Source organism: Juglans regia, chromosome 13 (assembly GCF_001411555.2).
Source record: "Juglans regia cultivar Chandler chromosome 13, Walnut 2.0, whole genome shotgun sequence".
Lineage (NCBI taxonomy): Eukaryota > Viridiplantae > Streptophyta > Magnoliopsida > Fagales > Juglandaceae > Juglans > Juglans regia.
Genome location: NC_049913.1, coordinates 30,479,019 through 30,501,950, shown reverse-complemented (window position 1 = coordinate 30,501,950; position 22,932 = coordinate 30,479,019). Strand labels below are relative to the sequence as shown.

Genomic DNA, 22,932 nt, shown 5'->3' with positions numbered 1-22,932 from the left:
TTTAAGTCCAAAAAAACTAATCACTAAAGATTAAGTTTGAACAATTGATGGAAGAAACATTCACAAACTCATTTGAATATCACATGAATTTTTCAAGCATCCAATGTATTCAGACATCACAATGGATCAAAATAAATATATAGATAATCAAAGTATCCAATAATAACACCATTCAATAGATCAAACTCACAATATAAACTCTATTGTTGATCCAAAACAATATTTAAATCATTAGACTTCACCTCTAACCTTAGTACCAAAATTTAGCCAACCATGTTCATCACAAGAGCCATGGATTTCAAGGAAAAATTCTCCATAAGAAAACTAAAATAAAACACAAAACCAAATATTACAAAACAAGCTTGAAAAAAACAAACTAACTCTCAAATAAAATGAACTAATGAATGTAGAGAAAATGAAAATGACTTCTCCCCAAACTCTCACGATCTTCCCCCTCTTCGTCAGCCCTTTATATAGAACTCCTGCATCCTCACTGGTCCCTTTCTCTCTTATATTTTTTTCTTCTTCCATGTCTTGCGTTGCTGGCCACTGTGTTAGGGACCTCGATCTAGTCCCTAAATACTAAGGTCTACGAGCTCGCCTTGATGATGGTGATGGCTGAGTGGACCTTGCCAATTTGCTTGGCCTTCAACTTTCGTGGCAATGGAGGGTCCCTAAGTTGATGAAGGTTTAGTGTTTAAGTGATGGAAGTGATGATGATGATGATGATGATGATGCAATTGGGTGATCTAAGTGTTTGATGAATGCAATGCAATGTGGTACGGCTTGTGCTTGTCCTTGAGGATGGTGCCGAATGGAATGAGCTAGGGTTGGATTGGAAAAGTGAGGTTAGGGTTTCGGGGCTAGGGCAACTAGGGTTGGCACGATTTGGGGTTTGGATAGGGGTTGGACGGTTTGAAAATGAAGAAGGAAAGACTCCTAAATGGTAGGAATCTTTTAAGGGATGATAGGAATTCGGTTTTGGGAAATTATGGTAAGTCTTGGTTGACTTGAGATAATGTAGGGATAGAGAGATTTAAGGAATTGAAGATGAGATAGAAAGTCCTTAAATCAAGGGATGGGATTTGGATGAAGTCAAGGATTCCTAAATTATAGGAATTACCTTATTGGGAACTAGGGTATTTCGGCTAGGGTTTATGGGTATGGAAGGAAGGCTAATTATGATAAGTGGAAATATGGATATTGGCTTGGACATGGGAATGAAGTGGTGTTTGTTTAGTGGGAAAGCTCAAGAAAATCATAAGAACAACGCAAGTATAATAAAGATGAACAATGGAAGATAATGGAAGATAAGAGAATGAATGAATAATACTCATAAGATTGGATAACTTGAATCACACATATTCATGAATTGCAAGATGTGATTATCTCTTTGAAGATTCACGAATTGCATCCAAAAGAACCCAAATGCAAAGACACAAAAAATGACCTCAAGAACAATAATAGTCTCCACAAACAAATTGTCAAAATGTGAAAATGAAATGGCTAACTGCCTTATTTATAACAAAAGCATAAGAGGAAACCCTAAAGTGGTTCCTTGTAAATGATGGCTTGGGTGGGCCCCACATGGCCCTTGGAAAGCCACGGTGGCCTAGGTTTGGCCAACGGAAGCCTAGGTTTGGCCCACGGCATGGGCCATGTGCTGGCTGGCCTGACTTGGACTGGGTTGGCATGGCACGGCCCAGGCTAGGGGGCTGGACGTTGGCCTACTGCTGCTGTGTTGGCTTGGCATGGCCCAGGCAGGGGCTTGGGCGTGGGCATGCTGCTGATGGCCCAGGCATGGGCCTAGGTGTGACATTGTCTGCGTGCTATGCGACATGGCGCAAGTAGGGGCCTGGGTGTTGGCATGGCATGAGCATGGGTGTGCGGCATAAGGGCATGCGCATGGGCGTGCACAGGGTGGGCTGTGCACTGGGTTGCGTGCAGTTACTAACCTCACTGGCATGCGCATGTTGGGCAACATGCTGGGCTGCGTGCGGCCAGTAGCCTTGCTAGGCATCTCATGCATGTCAAGGCATGGGTCATGACACGTATGTAGGCTGGTTGTGGGGCTGTCCTGGTATATCAATGGCAGTGTCAAGGGCTGTCATTGGCATGTCCCTGACATGGCCAAGACATGGGCTACTCGGCCATGGGCGGCTTTCTACACACTGGCCCACTAGTCTGTGTCCTCTTGGGTTGCGTTGCACTCCCTCTTTTTTATTTCTTGGTTCTCCACATGGCTCCCACCATCTTGGTCTTCGTGAGTTGGCCAACATGCATGGGTTTTAAAAATAAAAAATACCCCATTTTTAGCCCATCAATTAATGCTTTGTCTTCTTGTCTTCTGTCCACCACCCGAAAAAAGTCATTTTGTGGCTTCCAATTTATCACTGCCAAGTGTAGGAATAAATCAGTTACAATAGAAAAATACTATATTCAATCGGCTTGGGGAATCGCGGGGAAACCCTTGCCCCATGGAAAATGAAGCTGGGCGTTTTGGCCCTATTTTTATATTTCTTCCTCTGTGTTTTTTCTTCCTTCCATTTTCGTATCCCTCCATTCGTCTTCAACAAGCTTCATTTTCACTCTAGCTCTATTCCACTTCAACCCCTTCAGCACGGCGACTCCCTCCAGACACTCGAGCCCTATACGGATCTCCTTCAACGTCGGAAAACTATTCCCCACATTGGACCCTCCTCAGCACCCATCTTTCGAACTTGACCCGAAACTACCACTCCAAACTCGGGGCTCATACCGCCACTCCCTCGAACCGTATGCAAGCTCGAATTGCCCGTTCGTATCACCATCCCATCCCCGGACCACACCTCTCGTGTGTCCCCATTCGAGCTCAGTACGGTACAACACTTAGTGCTCAACTTCTCCCTCGAATTCTTATCAAGATTACAACTCTTGAGTTATTTTCCGACTGTCGTTGAATACTTGGATACCCTTTTTGATGAACTCGCCACATAAATTAGACACAGGTTTAAAGGAAGTGAATGGTAGGGGGTGTTCATATAGAGGTCATTGCACTTGGTATGGTGAGTGCAGTGAGAGCTAGCAACACGACCAGCATGCATGTGATTAAATATGAAGCAACAGAACAAGGTGACGAGAATGAAGTTGTTTCCTTGGAAGGTCTGGATTTGAGCACAGTAGCCATGGGGCCGCAAGAATTTCCTATCCCTCATAAAACGAAGAAAAGTGAGGACAAACTTTAAACTAATAGAATCAGAAATTTAGGGCTCATAAAGGTATAAAAACGAGATTTTCTGGAAGAGATTTAAGTGAATTGAAATGGAATCAGTGTGTTTTAGATTATGGGATTATTACCATGTATGGTTGGAGAATTTTGAAGATGCAAACGGATTAAAGAGAGAAAAATATCTCGGCTGACATGGCACAACCGATTCCCCGGGGGTTCCCCACCCCGGTTGCCTGTAGCAGTTTTGGTTGTAATAAAAGGTAGCATCCAAGTTCATCTCCACAGGGATAAGAGGGACTCAAACAATTTGATTCAATGAAAATGTAGGAATGCAGATTTGGAAAGAAGTTGGTTGAATAATCAGGTGAAAAAATGAGTATTGCATGAAAAATAGAAAATGAACCAAGAAATGATTTATTTACAAACAAGAATCTGTTGTCATTGAAATGTATGGTTGAACTTTAGAAAATCTTGGATTTGGAAATTTTGGATAGATAGACTAAACCAGGAAGGTTTAAATTTCAAGAAATTAAAATAAACTGTAATTTTTAAACCTCACCAATTGCATTCAGAAATATAATTGAGTAATTGGAAACCACAGACTTAACAGAAACAATTTGACAAACACTTGGGTTGTGGTTTTAGAATTTCTTTTGACTCCACACATCACACAGATTTTTGAGTATTACTCATCTTTTATTAACTTAATTAAGGTATTAACAAAATGCAATTTGAAAAATATAAGCTTAGAGATCATGTACCAAGACGCTGCAAAAATTCATCACTAATCATCAATCAAATTTACTTTATCACTTAGCTGGGAGAAATTTCGATTGATTCAAAGTTTTGAAATGCCTAGTGTCGACAATAGAACAAGAACAAAAACAAGAACAAAGAACGAGAGAATCCAACAAAAACCCATTTAGAGAATTTGATTTCCAATAGAGTGAAGTGTACAAGTTAAGAACTACAGAAATTCAGCAAACATAAGAGCAAATGAAAGCTTTACTGCAACCCAGGCTTTAGAACTAGGGGTGTAAACTCAAATCGAAAAATCGAAAAACCGGACCGGACTGGACCAAACCGGACCGGTTTTACCGGTTTTGAACCGGTCCGGTCTGGAACCAGTTTTTAAAATGTAAAAACCGGCCGGTTCCGGTTCCGGAATTTTTTGGACCGGACCGAACCGGACCGGACCGGTTGATTAAAAAAAATAAAAAATAATATTTTTATATATAAGTTTTATACAAAATATTATATATATTAAATATTAATATATATAAGTTTTATATATAATATATAATTATAAATTTTTATGTGAAATTTTATATATAACATATATATTCATATATGAAATAATTTCTTATTATAATTTATAAATTATTATATAAAATGTTAATACTAAATCACTAAAAGTTTATAACTAATACTAATATATAACTTATAACTATACCAATAGTCTAATATTAATACTATTATATAGTCTAATATATTAATAAAAGTATAAAACAGTTTTTTTTAAATCGATTTTTTTTTTATAAACAAATTTTTAATCAATGTTTTGAATACCGTACCCGACGGCGTACCGGTCAAGGCACTGGAACGAAATATTTCGATACCGGTACCGTTTCGGGATAGCGTTTCGGGATAACGTTTCGGGATAGTCGATATATAAATAAATTATATATATAAATTATATTTCAAAATAATAGTTTATATATAAATAAATTATATATAAATACATATATATATAAATTATAAATAGTCTAGTCTGAATTAGGGGTTAAAAAATAAATTTGTAATTTGAAAAAATGAAAAAAAAAAATACACAGGCCGAAATATCGGCCGGTACCGGCCGAAATATAGGCCGAAAAGGCCGCTACAGTCCGGTACGGCCGGTATTTTGGCCGGTACGGAAAACATATAGTACCTGTACCGGCCGGACGGCCGAAACGAAAAATTTCGGCCTTACCGGCCGGTACGATACGAAATTTAAAACTTTATTTTTAATAATAAATTGTGAAATTTACATTTTAAAAAAATCGGATCGAACCGAACCGAAAACCGGTAAAATTGAAAGTACCGGTTTAGAAGGATAACCGGTACGTAATCAGTTTTGAAAAATATAAAACCGATACATATCGGTTCGGTCCTAGATTTTATCCAAAACCAGATCAGTTACACCCAAGCTCACCTAGCCAACTTCTCTTACAGCGCGCGTGAGTTTCTTTTTATTTCCTGTGGCTCCCACCGAAAAGCAAGCATGAAAAGAAGTCAGACCAAGTTGGTCGCCCTGGCCCCCTAGCCCACTTGATTAGTAGGATTGAAGGGGTCCCATCCATGTGCTTCATAGTGGGATTGATCTTATTTGTTTGTTTGTAATGCTTTTCCATTTTTGGCTATTGTGCATTTATTGATCTAAAATAAAGAATAGAATATTAAAAATATACTATACATGTGAAAAAAATTATCTAATTAAATTATAAATTATAAAATTAAACATAAATCATACTATTAATCAATTTAAATTTATATCTCTTAACTATTTATTCATTCAAAAACTAATAATAATATCATAAAATAATTAAAATATATTGATTCTAGATATATAAAATATATAATAATTGAGTTCAATCAATTATGTTGGTATTATATTACATATCATTAAATTATACCCATAAAAATATATCTAATTAAGTTACTAAAGTATACTAATTTTCTGAGTATGGATCCTTATCCTTGTTCCTTACGAGGCAAGACAATAGTATTACAGCTAGGCTAAGAAATTGAGTCCCGAATCCCGATTGAATGGTAGGAAATTAGAATAGTACTGGTTGAGAATAAACTAGCAGTCAATAAACTAGAAGTCAATATATATATATATATATATATATATATACTAGCAGTGGATTTACGTGCGATGCACGTTTGCCCTGTGTTAGATTATTCTAAAATATAAACATCTAGTGTAGAAGAAGAGAATTTAATGATAAGGTCTATAAAGATAATATAACTAATTATTTAAGCAAACTATAATTGTTTAAGGTCTCTAATAATAGATTTAAATAAACTATACGTTTAAGTAAGTCTGGAAAGTGAATATTACATAATTGTTTTTTTCGTTACTGAAAGTAAAGTCTAAAACGACTAAATATTACATAATTGTTTCTTTCGTTACTGAAAGTAAAGTCTAAAAAAACTAAATATTACATAAGTGTTTCTTTTGTTATTGAAAGTAAAGTGTCCGGGTTATGGATTCAAAGTGGTGTGTTCTCCTCATTCACAGCATTTATGGAGAGAACATTGAATAGATCCAAACTATGCGGCCAGTTGTGTTACCACGCTATGTTATTGTCGGTTCCAATATAGACAAAGTAAAATGTTGGGCAGTCCATATGTTATCTGTTGGGCTTATAAATCACCGTCTCCAACATTTCTATTACTACATGGCTATCACGGGCTTGGGTCAGAACAGGTGTGGAAGGATGGAGACTGACTGTGGCTCAGAAGATTTGGTATTGTGTTGCCCCCGTTGGTGGTCAATACGTTTGGGCACGTTGGATGGTGATACAACGTATAGAAGGATTATACAAAGCTGCCTCATTTGGCAACCTGCTCATATTTCTTTTTACCGGAAGGTATGCTTTAAATTGAATCTTACCGTTTTATTAATTTTACCTATAAAAAAAAAAAAAAATGAATCAAGTATACAGAAAGTGTTGAAAATTTTGGAATGGTATTATGTAGTTGAAGTAAAATAACTGTACAGGGCAAATGAAATCATTGAGTGGAACATGTTATACAAAAAGAATAAATTAAGAGGTTTTTAATTCAAATATAAATAAGAAAAGAAAAAAAAAATTATTTAGTAGTAAAATAGTAGTAAAAGAGGTATAATTACTGAATTATAATTTAAAAATATTTTAATTTTATAATATTTTTTATTCAACTGTTATGTCTTATTTTTTAAAATTTAATAATTATTTAATCCAAAATTACATTTCTATTATTTACAAACTTTCTTATTAATATTCACAAAATTTTTATTTCATTTTATTTTTCAAGCATCTTTTAGAGTATAAGTTTATATATAATATTATTTTTATTGATTATGTACTCTATTTTATCAAATTATTTAATTCAAATTTCAATTTTTAAAATTTTCAATATTTCAATAAATGATTACGTATAATTATATAACTAAACTGTAAATATTGATGTAGTTTTTCAAATGGTAAATGTATTTTGTTTATTTTGGAATTATAAAAGAAACAAACTTATAATTTAGAGTGAATTAAGACAGGTGGAATTAATTAAATAAAATATTGTTAGTGAATGTTTTAAGCAATTTTATTTTATTAAATAAAATATAGTATTATTTTTATATGATTTATCTTAGAATATGTTTAGATGTAAATGTGAGATGAGATAATTTTTTTTTTTTAAAGATAAATGTAGTAGATTCTCTTTTATATAAAAGTTGCTATATTTCTAAAAGACTTTAAATAATCTACAGTGCAAGATTTCAGGAAAAGTCTTCTTAAAATGTAGTATTATTTTTAAATTAATTCGAAATTATAAATTAAAACAGCTCAAAGTTCATGCAAAATAATTATTGAATAAATGACATTAAATAAATGACTTAAAAGGTGCTAAAATCAGAGAAGCAAAAAATATTATTTGAGTTATTAATTCACAATATAGAACTAAAAAGTTAAAGGATTCATACTTTCGACACTTTTATATGTAGCTAGTTGTTGGAATATCTTGTTTCGACTTTCAACTTCACGGAGCTCAACCTATGTAAAAAATTCATCAATGTAATATTCTAGTAAAGATAAAAGCAAAGCTGTAAAAAAAAAAAAAAGAATTTACTAATATTTAATATTTTTCAGATCAGAAATTGTGAATTACATGAACATATATATATATTTTTAAGTAAATTTGTAGGAAAAAAATATTTTTTGCTAATTTTTCTCTCTCTTCTAGCCGATTCTCCCGCACGGCCATTTCTCCTCCAGCGCAGCCCGGCGCCGCCGAGCCCCGGCCATGATCACGGCCACCACCGGCATGTTCCCCTCACGCCGATGAGCATCGCTGCCACCTCCATCGTTCCCCACGTGCAGCCATGGTTCTCCCCCGCGGAAAGAGAACTGAAATGAGTTTCTCCGATTTATGTAATCTCGCGCCGCCGTGCGCGGCCACGGAAGCTCACGACCGCCACCGAGGAGTCCCCTTGAAGGCGGCGACCAACCCAGCCACCGCTGAAGTCCCCCACGAGCAGCCCTCCCTCTCCCCTACGGAAATGGAACCGAAATGGGTTTTGACCCATTTGTGCCATCTTACGTCGCCGTACGTGGCCACCGAAGCTCACGACCGCCACCGAGGAATCCCCCTCAAGGCGGCGACCAATCCAGCCGCCGTGGAAGTCCCCCACGCGCAGCCCTTCCTCTCCCCCACGGAAAGTGAACCAAAATGGGTTTCATCCATTTGTTTCACCGAATCTGCGGCCGTAGGCAGCCACCGAGGCCACCGCAGCTCCACCAGTTGACACCGACGACAACCTCTAGGAGACCCAGCCACCACAAGGTTCCTTTTCCCTCTCCGTCGCACACTGATTTTCACCCAGAAACCCATTTGAGGTACAAAGAAAAAAAACATGCGAGAAACAGAAAAAAACAAAAACAAAAAAACAAAAACAAAAACAAACAAAAAAAAAAACAAGATGCAGAAGGTAGAGATGAGTTTGTAAATCTGAATATAATTGCGTACCAACGGCGAGAACAAATCTGAAGAGCACGGGAAAATTTTTTTTCTTCCTTGAGTTGAGTTTGTAAATTGTTCTGTAAATGTGAATCTGGAAATGATGAAATCCATCTGTTGTATGTAAAGGTGAGATATTTTATGTGTTGAACGAGGAAATGCTAACTGAACGGAGAAGAGTAAAAATCGAATTGAGAATAAAGGAATTTCAGAGAAGGCAACGAGAAGAAGCAAGGAGAAGAAAAGAAAGTGCTGGACGGCACTATTCACTACTGTTCATCTTATACACGCTTTTAAGTATTAGGAAGATATATATATATATATATATATATATGCCTATACTTAAAAAGCCGCTATAATGTTACTGTTCATTATTATTCATTATGAACAGTAAATTTAAATCAGCCTTTTTTTTTTTCATATCTTATTACTGTTCATCGACAGTATGATGAACAATAATGAACAGTAATTTTTTTTTTTTGGTCCGTGTGAAAGCCAATGTGTGAAGGAAATGAGAGAGAGGAAGAAAGAAAAAGTGAAAAAAATATTAATTTTTAAGTTTTAAATGATCAATGAAGAAGCTGTTTTTTTTTTCCTTCGCATGTTTTTTTCGCATATCCTATTACTGTTTATTATATCATACACAATCTAAATCAGCTATTTTTTTTTCATATCTTATTACTGTTCATCAACAGTATGATAAACATTAATGAACATTAAATATATATATATATATTTTGTCCGTGTGAATGCCAATGTGCGACGTAATACCGCAATTGTGCATAGGGAATGAGAGAGAAGAAGAAAGAAAAAGTGGAAAAAATATTAATTTTTGAGTTTTAAATGATCAATAAAGAAGCTTTTTTTTTTCTTCGCATGTTTTTTTCGCATATTCTATTACTGTTTATTATATCATACACTAAAAATCAACTTTAATTTATAAAATACTAATTTTTTATCATTAAATAAATGATGAAATTTTACGGTACATTTTTAGAGAAAAAAACTATCTAATTAATTTGAATTTTTAATATAATTTAAATTTCATAATAAATGATGAACATAAATAAATAATAATTTTATTCTTATACATTAGACTATTTTAATATTTGAAATTACACTTTATTTTTTTCTTCAATTTGACAGATGTGGCAAACGTGCTTTTTTTTATCAATTAGAAAATCTTACGCCATACAGGATTTTACACAAGTACCACTAATTTCAAAATAATCAAGCCATTTATAAAATACTAATATTTCATCATTAAATAAATAATGAAATTTTGTTAAATATTTTTAAAAAAGTATAACTATATAAATAATTAGAGTTTTAACATAATTTAAATATGATAATATTCTTAATTAACTAAAGAGAACTGCTACAACTAATAAAAAAGTAACCTGAAAATATGTCATGAATGTGTATTTCATTTTTTTATTTTTCTTTTCTTTTTTTCATGTATTTTTTTAATCATCATAAACATTTTTAAAAAAATAAAAAATTTACAACATCATTGGGTCAGGAGGGAATTGACAATCTATCTCTTTCCAAACAAAATTATTGAGTTCGAGGAAGAGATTAATAGATTCTTAGGTTTTCAGAAACTTTTATATATTTTTTAAAATATTATTTAAATATAAAATATTTTTTAATTTGTTAATCTAACCATTACAATTTTCTTAAATATAAATTTTTTAATTTTTAAAACAAAAACTACATTAAAAAATTATATTCCAATAATATTTTAACTTTTATAATAATTTTATTTTAACTTTTTTTCTCTCATTTTCTAAAATCAAATAAAACATCTTAATCCAAATAATTTTATATATTACTATTCACAAACCATGTCACTACTATTAATACATCGATCCAAATCATATATAAGGATATGATGTCTACGTGTGTTGTTTTTTAAAGGACGAAGCTGCTGCTGGTACATTAAAATTTTTAAGATTTAAATCAAACCCTTCATTTTACCACTTCTCATTTTTTTTTCTTCGGATGGATTGCTTCGATTTATGCAATGAAGTACTATCACTATTACAAAAATTCTCCACATCTCTTTTCACTTATTAGGTGCAGAAATTGAGTTCATAAAAAATTCTCTATATACTACTTATTTTACTTATGATTACGTTTTTTTTTAACCCAAAACATATTTATATTTTATAAAATAAGTTGTTTTTCAACCGGGCAAATGTGCCTCGCACATTGCCCAACCGCTAGTATATATAAATACTCTAACTACAAAATAATTATATAAAATTAATCTTATAAATTATTGTGATTTATCACAATATAATTTTTTTTATGAACTCGTCTGATCCCTTAATTAAAGAAGTGATTAATAGTGAATTTGTAAATTTTTTAAATATTTAAAAATGTTTAAAAAGTAATTGAAAGAAAAGAAATACAATTGCATTAGGAGAAACGTCCAGCCGCAGCCGAGTAGTATTGTTCTCTCTCTCTCTCTATTATAAAGATATATATATATAAAGAGTATGAAATAGAATTTTCTTGTTTTAACAGAAATTTCTTGTTTTAATAGAATATGTTGGTTTTCATTAATTTTTCTTCCGTTTGTAATAATTACAGAATATAGGGATACAATTGTATTTTCCTTTACATTCTATTTGTGGTTATTTTTATAGTAAAAAAATAGATCTCACCAGATGTCAATCTCTTTCCAACTTAAAAAGAAAGGTAGACATTAATACAAACGGCACAAAAAACATTCATTACCAACTTAAAACTTAAAAATAAACCGACCTGCATAAATGATTTAAGAGAAAAAAATTTAAACGTCAAAAACGTTAATGAAAACGTTGATAAAAAACATTAGTTGTCTGCGAATATTTGAGTGCAAATGAATTGCCTGCCAATAAATAAAAAACATTAGTTGTCTGCCAATAAAAAACATTTATTGGTTTATTAAATGAATTGCTGGATTTATTTTCTTCTAGCAAATATTTGAGCGTAATGTTTTAACAAAATTATCTGCGATAAGATTAATAGAAATCCAATAAAAATATTAGTTCAAAATATAAATCCTTTGATGCTTCCACAAATAATTTATGTTCTAATTATTTGTTACTTAGAAACAATATTTAAATTTTGTTTAGAGAAAGTACAAAAATGTTTTCCCTCCCAAGTTTAATTTCAAAATAATGCACATTTGGTCTTACCGGCTGCACCACCTTTTTTTCTATTTTGTCCTGCATATTCCAGAAATGTTGTAGAGATAGATATTTTGGTATGCAATGATCTATTTTACTTGTGATGTTTATTTATAGGATCATGTTAAAACTTCTATTAATGCTCTTTTTTTATAATATATCGTAGCATATAATTATTTATAAATTACATAAATATTACATCGTTATTTAATTAACCTAAAATATTATGTCTTTATTAATAAAAAAAATAATTCTTAACAAAAAAATTAAATATAAATTAAACAAACGTGCATTACACGTTGCTTTCACCTAGTATATATATATCTATCTATCTATCTATCTATATATATAAAGAGCCTATGAAACAGAATTTCTTGTTTTAACGGAATATGCTGATTTTTATTAACTTTCCATCCGTTTGTAATAATTACAAGACACATGGATACAATTGTATTTTCCTTTACATTCTGTTTATGGCTACTTTTATAGTTTCTGTTAGTTTATATTCTACTATTAATATCTTTAAATATGCTAATAAAGCAGATTTATTATAGAAATAAATCATGGATTCAATTTCCAATTTGAAAATATGTTATAATAGGAAAATAAATTTATGTAGATTTGTTTTTTTCTATTCATTATAATAGGAAATCATTATAATAATTTACAAATAGCCTATCTTTCAACGGCTTTTAAGATATATATTGGGAATATTATATATTGAGAATATATATATTGAATGGTAAAAAGTAAGAATAGAGGCAGAACGATGAAATTATTAATTATTGTGAGGATCGAAAATCGAAAAGTAAAAACAATACATGTGTTTTTTAACAATAAAAATATGGTTCATATTATATAAATATATAGTGCATTTATCTTTTTATTACAATATTATTAACTCTATTATTAAATCTAAAAATTTTGTGGAACAATATATTAATATAAGGAGTCTACAACTTTCGAAGAATGGATCAATGCAAGCTTATAAATTTATTGCAAATTTACTATAGAAAGACAACAGATGATCATGATCATGAGTAATTAGAGTTATTGGGTAATTTACTAAAAGATCATCATGTGGACTCCTTCTCGTGATTTCTAATTAATGATTATTTTTATAAGCCTATTATGTCAAATCATGTCAGCCACTTTCATTACATATATATGTAAAAATACTGTTTAATTTATGTATATACAATTAGTCCAATTTATATTAAAAAATAATCGAATTGAGATGGTTTTAGATTAGTTGAATAAAATATTATTAGGATATTATTTTTAATATTATTATATTTTAGAATTTGAAAATTTTGAATTGTTTATTATATTTTGTATATGAGTTTGAAAAAAATTGTAATAATAAGATGAGATGAATTGAGGTGAGTTCTGAATACAAACAAGGTCTTAAAAGTGCCCAATCATGATCTCACCCTCATTTAGTATATAAATAATAAATTAAAAAGCGTTGTGGATAAATAATTAAAAAGTTATTCAAAATTTTTTTTGTAGGAACATCTACCAATTATAGGACCATATTGTAGCTTATATTAATGCTCTTCTTTTATAATATATCAAAGTGTATAATTATTTATAAATTACATGAACATTACATCGTTATTATATTAACCAAAAACATTACGTCCTTATTAATAAAAAATTAGTTCTTAACAAAAAAAATTTATTTTCTTCTAGCAAATATTTGAGCGTAATGTTTTAACAAAATTGTCTGCGATAAGATTAATACAAATCCAATAAAAACATTAGTTCAAAATATGAATCCTTTTATGTTTCCACAAATAATTTATGCTCTAATTATTTGTTACTTGAAAACAATATTACAATTTTGTTTAGAGAAAGTACAAAAATGTTTTCCCTCCCAAGTTTAATTTCAAAATAATGCACATTTGGTCTTACTGGCTGCAACACCTTTTCTTTCTGTTTTTTCCTTGCATATTCCAGAAATGCTGTAGAGATAGATATTTTGGTATGCAATGATCTATTTTGCTTGTGATGTTTATTTATAGGATCATGTTAAAGCTTCTATTAATGCTCTTTTTTTATAATATATCGCAGCGTGTAATTATTTATAAATTATATAAACATTACATCGTTATTTAATTAACCTAAAACATTATGTCCTTATTAATAAAAAAAATATTTTTTAACAAAAAAATTAAACATAAATTGAGTAAACGTGCATTGCACGTTGCTTTCATCTAATATATATATATATATATATATATATATATATATGACCCGAACAAATGCCTTCACCAGCAAGCGAACTTAGGAAGAGAGCATTTCTTTGAATCTACTATTTCTTAATAGAGTTCATCTATACAACTGCCCACTGTTCATCCATCATTCGCACTCCATTCGACGTGTATTTTTTTTTTTTAAATGAAAACGTGCGTCGTCTTTCTTAGTTTTATTTCAATTTCCCCCCCCCCAGCGTTTTGTCACTCAGAAATCATTCCCCCTCATTCCCCCGCGTTCTCTCATCCACTCCCCCAGCTCGTGTCGCCGCCGGCCTGAACCTCTACCAGCCCCATGCGTCTCCATCACTTAGGAAGTGCGTGGCTCCATCACGGCGGCACCGAGTGACAAAAAAATACTCTCCACTGGGTTTTGAATTTCTGTACGGCTTGTTCAACTTCACCATTTCCGCACGCTTCAGTCCTCCACTGGTTTGCTGCTGCCGAGAGCCACCGTAGGTCGTCTTGCAAGGGTAAGAAATTAAGAAAATGAATTTTTATTTTTCTCTTTATGTTGCATCTCCGATCGTCTTGGAGATCCATTCCTATTTGTTTAATCTGTGTTTTGTGGGTTGTTGATGTTGTATGTTTTTTTTTGTTGATAACATCTGAAATGAGCCGATTTGATGTTGTTTGATCTGTGTTTTGTGGAGCTTTTGGGTTGTTGATAACATCCGAAAATATTTATGGAGACACCATCGATTTGCAAGCAGTGGTCAACTGGTTGTGAATGCAAAATATTTGGCCCTTATTTTCTCTAGTAAAAATAAACTATCTTTAGAAGTTCTGGAATTTTTTACTTATAAGAAAAAAAAAAAAAGTTTTGGAAACAATTTGGTCCCATTAAGCCATCCTTATTGCTAAGTATGAGGCTATATATGCTGTACAATAGTTTGTGTGAAACAAATTGGTCCACTAATGTTTAGTTGGATGGGGTTGTTTGTTGCCTTTGTTCAAGTAAACGGAAAACTAGTTTAGTTGGATGGGGTTGTTTGTTGCCTTTGTGCAAGTAAACGGAAAACTAGTTTATTAACAAATGTGGGACAGTCTAGACAAATAGTTTAGCATAGGATTCATTTGGGTAATGCCAATCTCAAGTCTCTAATTTTTTCACTGTCCTCTGTCCTGTCCTGTCCTGATGCTTCCAAGAATTATAGGAACTTCTTATAATTCTTTAATAATTGAGAATTATAGGAACTCTAACAAAGACAAACATGTGACATACACTAGCAATTCATATATTGAATGGGGTTGTTTGTATTGGTGGATTGATGCTTTATTTTCTCTTTAATTGATAATCAATTTATATATTGTGTGTAATTCTAATGAATGCATGTATTATGTGTAATCATTTATAAATTCTTGTAGTTGCTACAATTTTACTGTGAAGTGCATGATTTGTGTATTTTCCTCTGATTTTGCTGCTGCTAGTTGTGGTTCTTTGGTTCTTTCTTAACACCATACACTAGCAATGCTGTCTTGGCATTATACGTGCATGAACTCATTATCAGAAAAATAATAAAATGTTATACTAGAAGTTAAGACCCCTTTGTTTCAAGTTGGGGATTCAAAGCAATAAAATGAATGAAAATAATGCTGAGAAACTCTATACCGGCGAAAATTATCCCGTTGGGAATACATTAAGGCAACAATAAATAATAAGTTGGGAAAAAAACTACTCAATTGCGGTGATTTCAAGTGACTACCTAGCAACCAAATAATTCTAGAAAATATCATGAGCATTATGTTGATCTAGAAAGAGTAACGATGGACGTATGCAGGTTTTTTTTCCAGCCCTTAGCTTCTATACCTTGTGAATGTAGGTTGTGGGATTTCTTATGTTGATATAATATTGTTTCATCAATAGATATTGAATAAATTGCGTGATGGGCGAAGAGGAACTGGAGTGTATATATCATTGTTTTCTTGGATATTAACTCGAAGTTTGGGATTTTTGGATGTAATACTGCATGGAAAAGATCTCTAGAATTTTGTTTAGAAGTTCAGAATTTTTGGATATAATACTACACATGATGATGATTGACTCGATGCCATAGTCGATCTACGTGATGACAGAGAGATGACTACTTTTAAGTGCAACACTGAGTTATTACTCACACGCTTCATTATCAGAATTATTACAAGGTAGGAGCAGAATATTCCACATCATATAAACCACAATCATATATTATGATAACAATTTGCAGACAAAATAGGAGAATGCTAACAACAAATTTGGGTGCTTCTAATGTTTGACATTATTATTTTTTTCAAATCAAGTATAAATCTATAAAAAAAGCAGTAAAGATGCATGTTAATATGCTAACAAGATGAATAGCATTAAACTGAAACAGTAATATGCTAACAAGATGAACTGGCTCAACTAGAGTAACAAAAATGCTTCAAAAACTATATAGGTCATAAACTGAAACAGTAAATAAAACCCGGAAATGATTTTTTTACCAAATTACCATTCATTAGTTCTATAGGGACGAGAGTAATTTATGTGGATACTTGGAGAGCATCTTTATCTGTGGTATCTTTCACATGTTTCCTTTAACAATTCTTTCGTTATTTATTTTGGAGTTGATTGAATATTGAATAGATTGAAAATATATGGGCTGTCTACCATAGAGAATTATTTGAGTTTTTCATTTCAAAGAATTTATACGATACACCCAAACAATCATTGCGAGGATTTAATGATTCCTAAGAGCAGATTCTCAACTATTTTCGGTCATTTTTTTTTTATTTGGTAATAGTAATGAAGATAATAACAAATAGAATAGAAATAAATTAATGGCTTGAATCATGTATCAACGGCTAATATATGTTAGAGGTAGAAAAGAAAGTTGCATCGGAACAATTATTTATTTCTATTTTAGGGTACCTCGTCTCATTTTTTATTTTTTAAAAAAAGAGAGGAAGTGTGGGGAGAGAAATGACAAGAAAATATTGGAAAATCAATTTGGAAGAGATGATGGAAGCAGGAATTAATTTTGGTCATGGTATGTTACACAACATAAACAGATAACCTCTGACATTGTTTTGTACCTATACACCCCTTAAGTCTAACTAAATTAGATAAATGGGAAATTCTAAGAAAATACAACTGAGGTTAAGCATCCTCGACTAGGGAGCACACAAAGTAGAGTCCAAAAGTGTGAGGATAACATATTGGAAACATGGTGCACCAAAGGGAATAACAAGAAAATATTATTATTGGAACCAATTTGGTTTCCAATTTGAAAAGAAGGATTGAATATATCCAAATAGACCATGAAAACATATTGATTAAGTGTCACTAACTCTGAAAGTTAAGTGGATAAGAATAGTTAATTCTAACACTCCCCTTCACATATGGGCAAAAAATCTCCCCTCAATGCTAACATTTCGAAGTTCTTAATCATAACAGAAGCTATTGAACATAGATAAGGCTCATCAACGATCACATGCTTCATGTGGTCGCAAATTACTATATTTATAAATGCTTAGGTTTATATGAAATGGTCAATTTCTTATTCTAATAAAGCTTCTAATTTAAAAATCCCAGCAATGACCAACTCACCTCTATTTTAGGTCACATATTTAAGTTCCTCATCTACTTTGAAGTTTCAAATGCCAACACAATTGAGATTAAGTACCCCCATACAAATTAGGTATTTAGGCAATATCGACATGTCTTAATGGTTTTTATCAATGTGACTTTCTTAATCTACTATGTTGTTCATGCATCAAGAAGAATCAAAAGAACAAAGAAAAACCTATATGGAATTATACATATGAAAAAAAGGGCACTATAACATTGCTCATGTACAAGCATGTATTGAAGAGATGTTGACAAGGCATATAAATCCAAACAGCTGTTATAAATGTGAAGAAGTGTCTAAGATGCCAATTTATTAGGCAGAACCATTTCGAAAATCTGAGCACATCATTATTAGTGCTCCATCTAAGGAGAATATCAATTCTCTGTGACAGCCATGATTTATGTTGTTTTAAAATCTAAGATGCCAAGTTATCCAAGCCACTATTGAGCACATTAGCTTCTCTGGCATAAATTATTTTGGCAAATTGCTAACTGTTTACTTGGAAATTATTTTACATTCAACATTTAACATAGTTCATAACGGAGATCTTTTACCAAAACAAAATGTAATTTACAAGGGATGTAACCTAATTTCTAAAGGGTTTTTTATTTGGAGTCCAAAAAATACTAGGGTTTTCAGTCGGCTTTTGCTTTTGTGCATTGTACCATATAAATGATACATGGCCATTAACATTTGAAGCGACTGAGAAGTGAGTCCCATTAAAGTATGTCTAAAAAAAAAATGCAGCAACTCTGAGAGAACAAAGGTAGACATTTCAAACGAATTGCAAAAAAAAATTACCTTTCACAGATATTTCTTCAAACTTAAGAGGCTGAGGGAGATGGGTTTTCAAAAGGTTGTGCTGAATCGGTCCGCGTGTACCTAACAAAAAATGTAGAAACTCTAAGAGAGACAGACGCAGCATTGACACAAAGGTAGACATTTAAAATGAATTGGAAAAAAAAAATACCTTCGACGAAGATTTCTTCTACTGAAGGGGGTGAGGGAGATGGGTCTTCAGCGGCTTGGGGCTGAAGGGGGGAGAGAGAAGGGGTTAAAGAAAGAGAAAGTCTTCGAGTTAGATGTTGCTGCTGAAATTTTCTAGGGTTCGGGATTTTGGGGATTTTCTAAGGTTCGGGATTTTGGGGATTTTCTACGGTTCGGGAGATTTTGGGGTTAGGGCGTCGGGGTGAGAAAGAAGGCGTGAGAGAGAAGAGTATGAGGTTCGATATGTCTGAGGGAGAACGAGAGTGAGAGATCTGAGGCTCGTAGACGATTCAAATTGTTGCGTCGAGTCACTCTGAGGGAGAAGAGGGAGGGAGATGCATTGCGTCAAGTCACTCTGAGGGTAAGCAGCTCGGGATTGAGCAAGAACCGTGACATTGGCGAGAACTGGGTTCGGCCATGTCAGGAGTGTGCCGTGCGGTTAGAGAACCAAAGGTTGAGTAGAGTATTTCTTCTTAATAAGCGGGTCTTGTTGACTTGTAACACAAACAGTAAGAAAAAAACATAGAAGAAAGATTTTGTCTTGGAAAATACTCTAACAATCGATGTAATTTAATATTAGTTGGTCAGATTTAAAAATGATTTTTATTATAGAAAAGATGTAATTGATCTGACGAGTTTATTCTTATGGGGAAATGCTATATCTCCCGCTGGGAGCTCCCGCTTGGAGCTCCCGTTTGAGATTAGTGTATTTTTTATGTGTTTTTTTTTTAAATTATTTTTTATATAGATTTTTTTAATAATTTTTAATATTTTTAAAAAATAAAAAAATTCAAAATATTATTAAAAAATACTTCCTTAATCACGAAGTAAAATAAAAAAATATTTTTGATTTTTTTATTTTACTTCGTGATTAAGGAAGTATATTTTAATGAATTTTTTTTTACTTTCTAATTAAGGAAGTATTTTTAATGATGTTCTAAATTTATTTTATTTTTTTAAAAATATTTTTTATAATTTTTTATTTTACTTTATGATTAAGAAAATATTTTTTAATATATATTTTTTTACTTTCTGATTAAGAAAATATTTTTTGAATGATGTTTTAAATTTATTTTATTTTTTTAAAATATTTTAAAATAATAAAAGATCTATATAAAAAATTACTTAAATAAAACAAATGTAAAATATCACTACACCCCAGCGGGAGCCCCCAGCCGGGGCTGTAGCATCACCCATTCTTCTGACTTTGTATACATTTATTTTCTTCACCGCTGATTGCGACCCCATTAACCTAATCCTTAGCAACTTCGTTTTTATTCAAGGCTTATCTTCTTGTTGTTCCTCTAAGTTCTAATCACTCCCTTCTTATAAATACACACACATACATCACCCATCACCCCAGGTTGTGGATTCAAATAATTTTTTCTAAGCTTTCGTGGTTAGAAAAGTTTCTCCTTGTTCTCTCTTGCTATATGTTTTGATCTTATATGTTCCTTGGGTCCTAAGTTTTCAGTTTAATGGCGGGGGTTGCTGGTAATCAGCCTTTGTACATCTGCAGGAATTGCAAAAATCCTATTGCACTTCGCAGTGACCTTCTTTCTAAAGCTTTTATTGTATAAACTCACATCCCTCAACTTTTTCTTTGTGACAGACATAGTAATTACCTTCTGTAATGACTCCAATTTTATTTTATTTTTTTGTTTATTTATGTGAATTGATCCTTGATAACTATGTTGGAAAAGGTCGGCAGTTGATTGTCAAACTGTTTATTTTCTCCAGATTGGTGCAAAATGCTCATTCTCCAAGATACCTTTCTTTAGAGGAAAGAAGGTATCGATTGTTGTGAGCTGCTAGATTTGAAGTACCACAAATTTATTGAGCAAGTTCAAGGGAGAAAGGTTTATAATTGAAAGATCATAGATTGTTAATCACTGAGTGTTTGTTCTTGGTGCCTAAATAACCTAAAACCCACCTGGAAGATTCGTTTTTGGAAAAAACTATAGACACAAAAAATCCGGATTCCACACACAAATGTCGCACACTACCGTCTCCCCCTCACCTTTTTTTTTTTTTTTTCCTTCTTCTTTCTCCCCCTCTCCCGTGCCTCTCCCCTCCCCTCCTTCCCCTTTCCCTCTCTTTCTCCCCCCTGCCCGTGCCTGCCATGGTGGTCGGGGACCACCTCAGGGTAGGTAGAAGCCGCTGAGGTCCAAGCGGCACCATCGGCGGGGACATGGGACTTGGGAGCTCACGGTAGTGCCGTGAGCTTGCCGTGCACGTTTTGTGCACTGTGTCGTGGTCCACATTTTGCACGGTAGTACCTCCAGCTTAGCACTTTAAGAGCAGAATGGCTATGTGATACTCCCATATAATATGGATATGAGTAGGTGGTGTATGAGATTCTATATTGTTTGGGAAGGAGAAGTTCTTACTCTTTATAAGGTTCTAATGAGGCTCTAATTGTATCATTGACTAGTCATTTTGGAGTATAGGTCATGTGGTTTGGGCTTTCTATTGGGGCGTTACAAATGGTATCAAAGCCTATCCCAACCAGAAATGTGGGACTTGAGCCGTGCCACCTACAATGGACAGGCCCGACGAGGACGTCGGGAATTTAAGGGGGGTAGATTGTGATACTCCCATATGATATGGATATGAGTAGGTGGTGTATGAGATCCCACATTACTTGGGAAGGAGAAGTTCTTACTCTTTATAAGGTTCTAATGAGGCTCTAATTGTATCATTGACTAGTCCTTTTAAAGCATAGACCATGTGGTTTGGGCCTTCCATTGGAACGTTACAGGCTATCATTCATCTGTGGAAAGTCAATAGTCTTATCCCATTTCGTATTCCGAAAACTTATACAGAAAGTTCAGTTTCCTTGATTGATACTGTAATTTGAAGGCTCTTCTTTTCATTTTTTTTTTTTTAATTTTAAACTCTGTTCCTCTGGTCCTAAGTTCTTAGTTCAATGGCAGAATTCAGGGATGATCCTTTGTACATCTGTAAAAATTGCCGCAATCCTCTTGCCCTGCAGAGGGACCAACTATCAAAAGACTTTTGGGTGAAGAGAAACTTAAAACTCCGCATACATATGTTTGTGTGTGTAATTGAAACGCTGTAAAGTTTAACGTTTATAGTTCTTTAGTTTATAAGGGATACATGGAAAGTAGCAAGTAGTTGATAGCCTAAAAGTTCAGCTTTCTCCAAGAAAGCTTTCAGTGATCATTTATGGCAACTCTATATATTCTTTAAGTACTACACAGCATCTATTCAATTAATTATTTTTGTAGCTAGATTTATTTGGACTACTACTTTTTGCCAGAAACATGCTCTTCTGTAGATATGACTTACTTTGTACATAAATTGGCTAAGAGATTGCATGCTATTCTGCAATTTGATTTATTATCTTCAAGCTGAGGTTTTTGGGTACCCATATACATGCTAAATTTGTGTTTTGGTTTCTTCATAGATATGTTTGTCTATATCTATATGTTCTAATTGACATGTCCCCAATCTCTTCATCCATTACATTGTTCAGGGAAAATCTGGGCCAGCATATATGTTTTCTCATGCAATGAACATCATTGCTGGGCAAAAAGAGGACAGGAAGCTCATAACTGGTGCATACAGTGTTGCTGACATCTATTGCTGCAACTGTGGGGAGATCCTAGGCTGGAAATACTTACGTGCTTATGAGATGCAACAAAAGTCCAAGGAAGGGAAGTTCATAATCGAGACAGCGAAGATCGCCAAGGAATATTAATAATCCTAAATGTGAAGACAATATCCATAACAGATTCCATTAGAAAAAAGGTCCTTGCTTCATTTGTCCCAGATAGAATATGATCATGTTGGTTCCACATTTTCAGCTGTACTCACTATATGTGTGTGCCATACTATAGGCACTTTGTACCCAAAACTTGAAGGTTTTATTGGATAATTAAGTTCTATATTGCATAAAAACTTGTGGCTCTTTGGTTCTGAAA

The 22,932-nt window shown here is 33.0% G+C and overlaps 1 protein-coding gene across 3 annotated transcripts; it reads left to right on the top strand.

Moving 5' to 3' along the window:
- The first annotated feature begins 20,200 nt into the window (after positions 1-20,200).
- Positions 20,201-22,932, top strand: LOC108989577 (protein yippee-like At4g27740). 3 transcript variants are annotated; one of them, XM_035684119.1, is made up of 3 exons: positions 20,201-20,559; positions 20,726-20,776; positions 22,485-22,932. In XM_035684119.1, the coding sequence occupies exons 1-3, from the start codon at positions 20,464-20,466 to the stop codon at positions 22,707-22,709; spliced, it is 372 nt and encodes a 123-aa protein (XP_035540012.1). In that variant the 5' UTR covers positions 20,201-20,463; the 3' UTR covers positions 22,710-22,932. The 3 variants fall into 3 exon arrangements, with proteins under 3 accessions (XP_035540012.1, XP_018818775.1, XP_035540013.1); XM_018963230.2 differs by lacking the exon at positions 20,726-20,776 and having other exon boundaries at positions 20,216-20,559; positions 22,485-22,930; XM_035684120.1 differs by lacking the exons at positions 20,201-20,559; positions 20,726-20,776 and adding an exon at positions 21,682-22,007.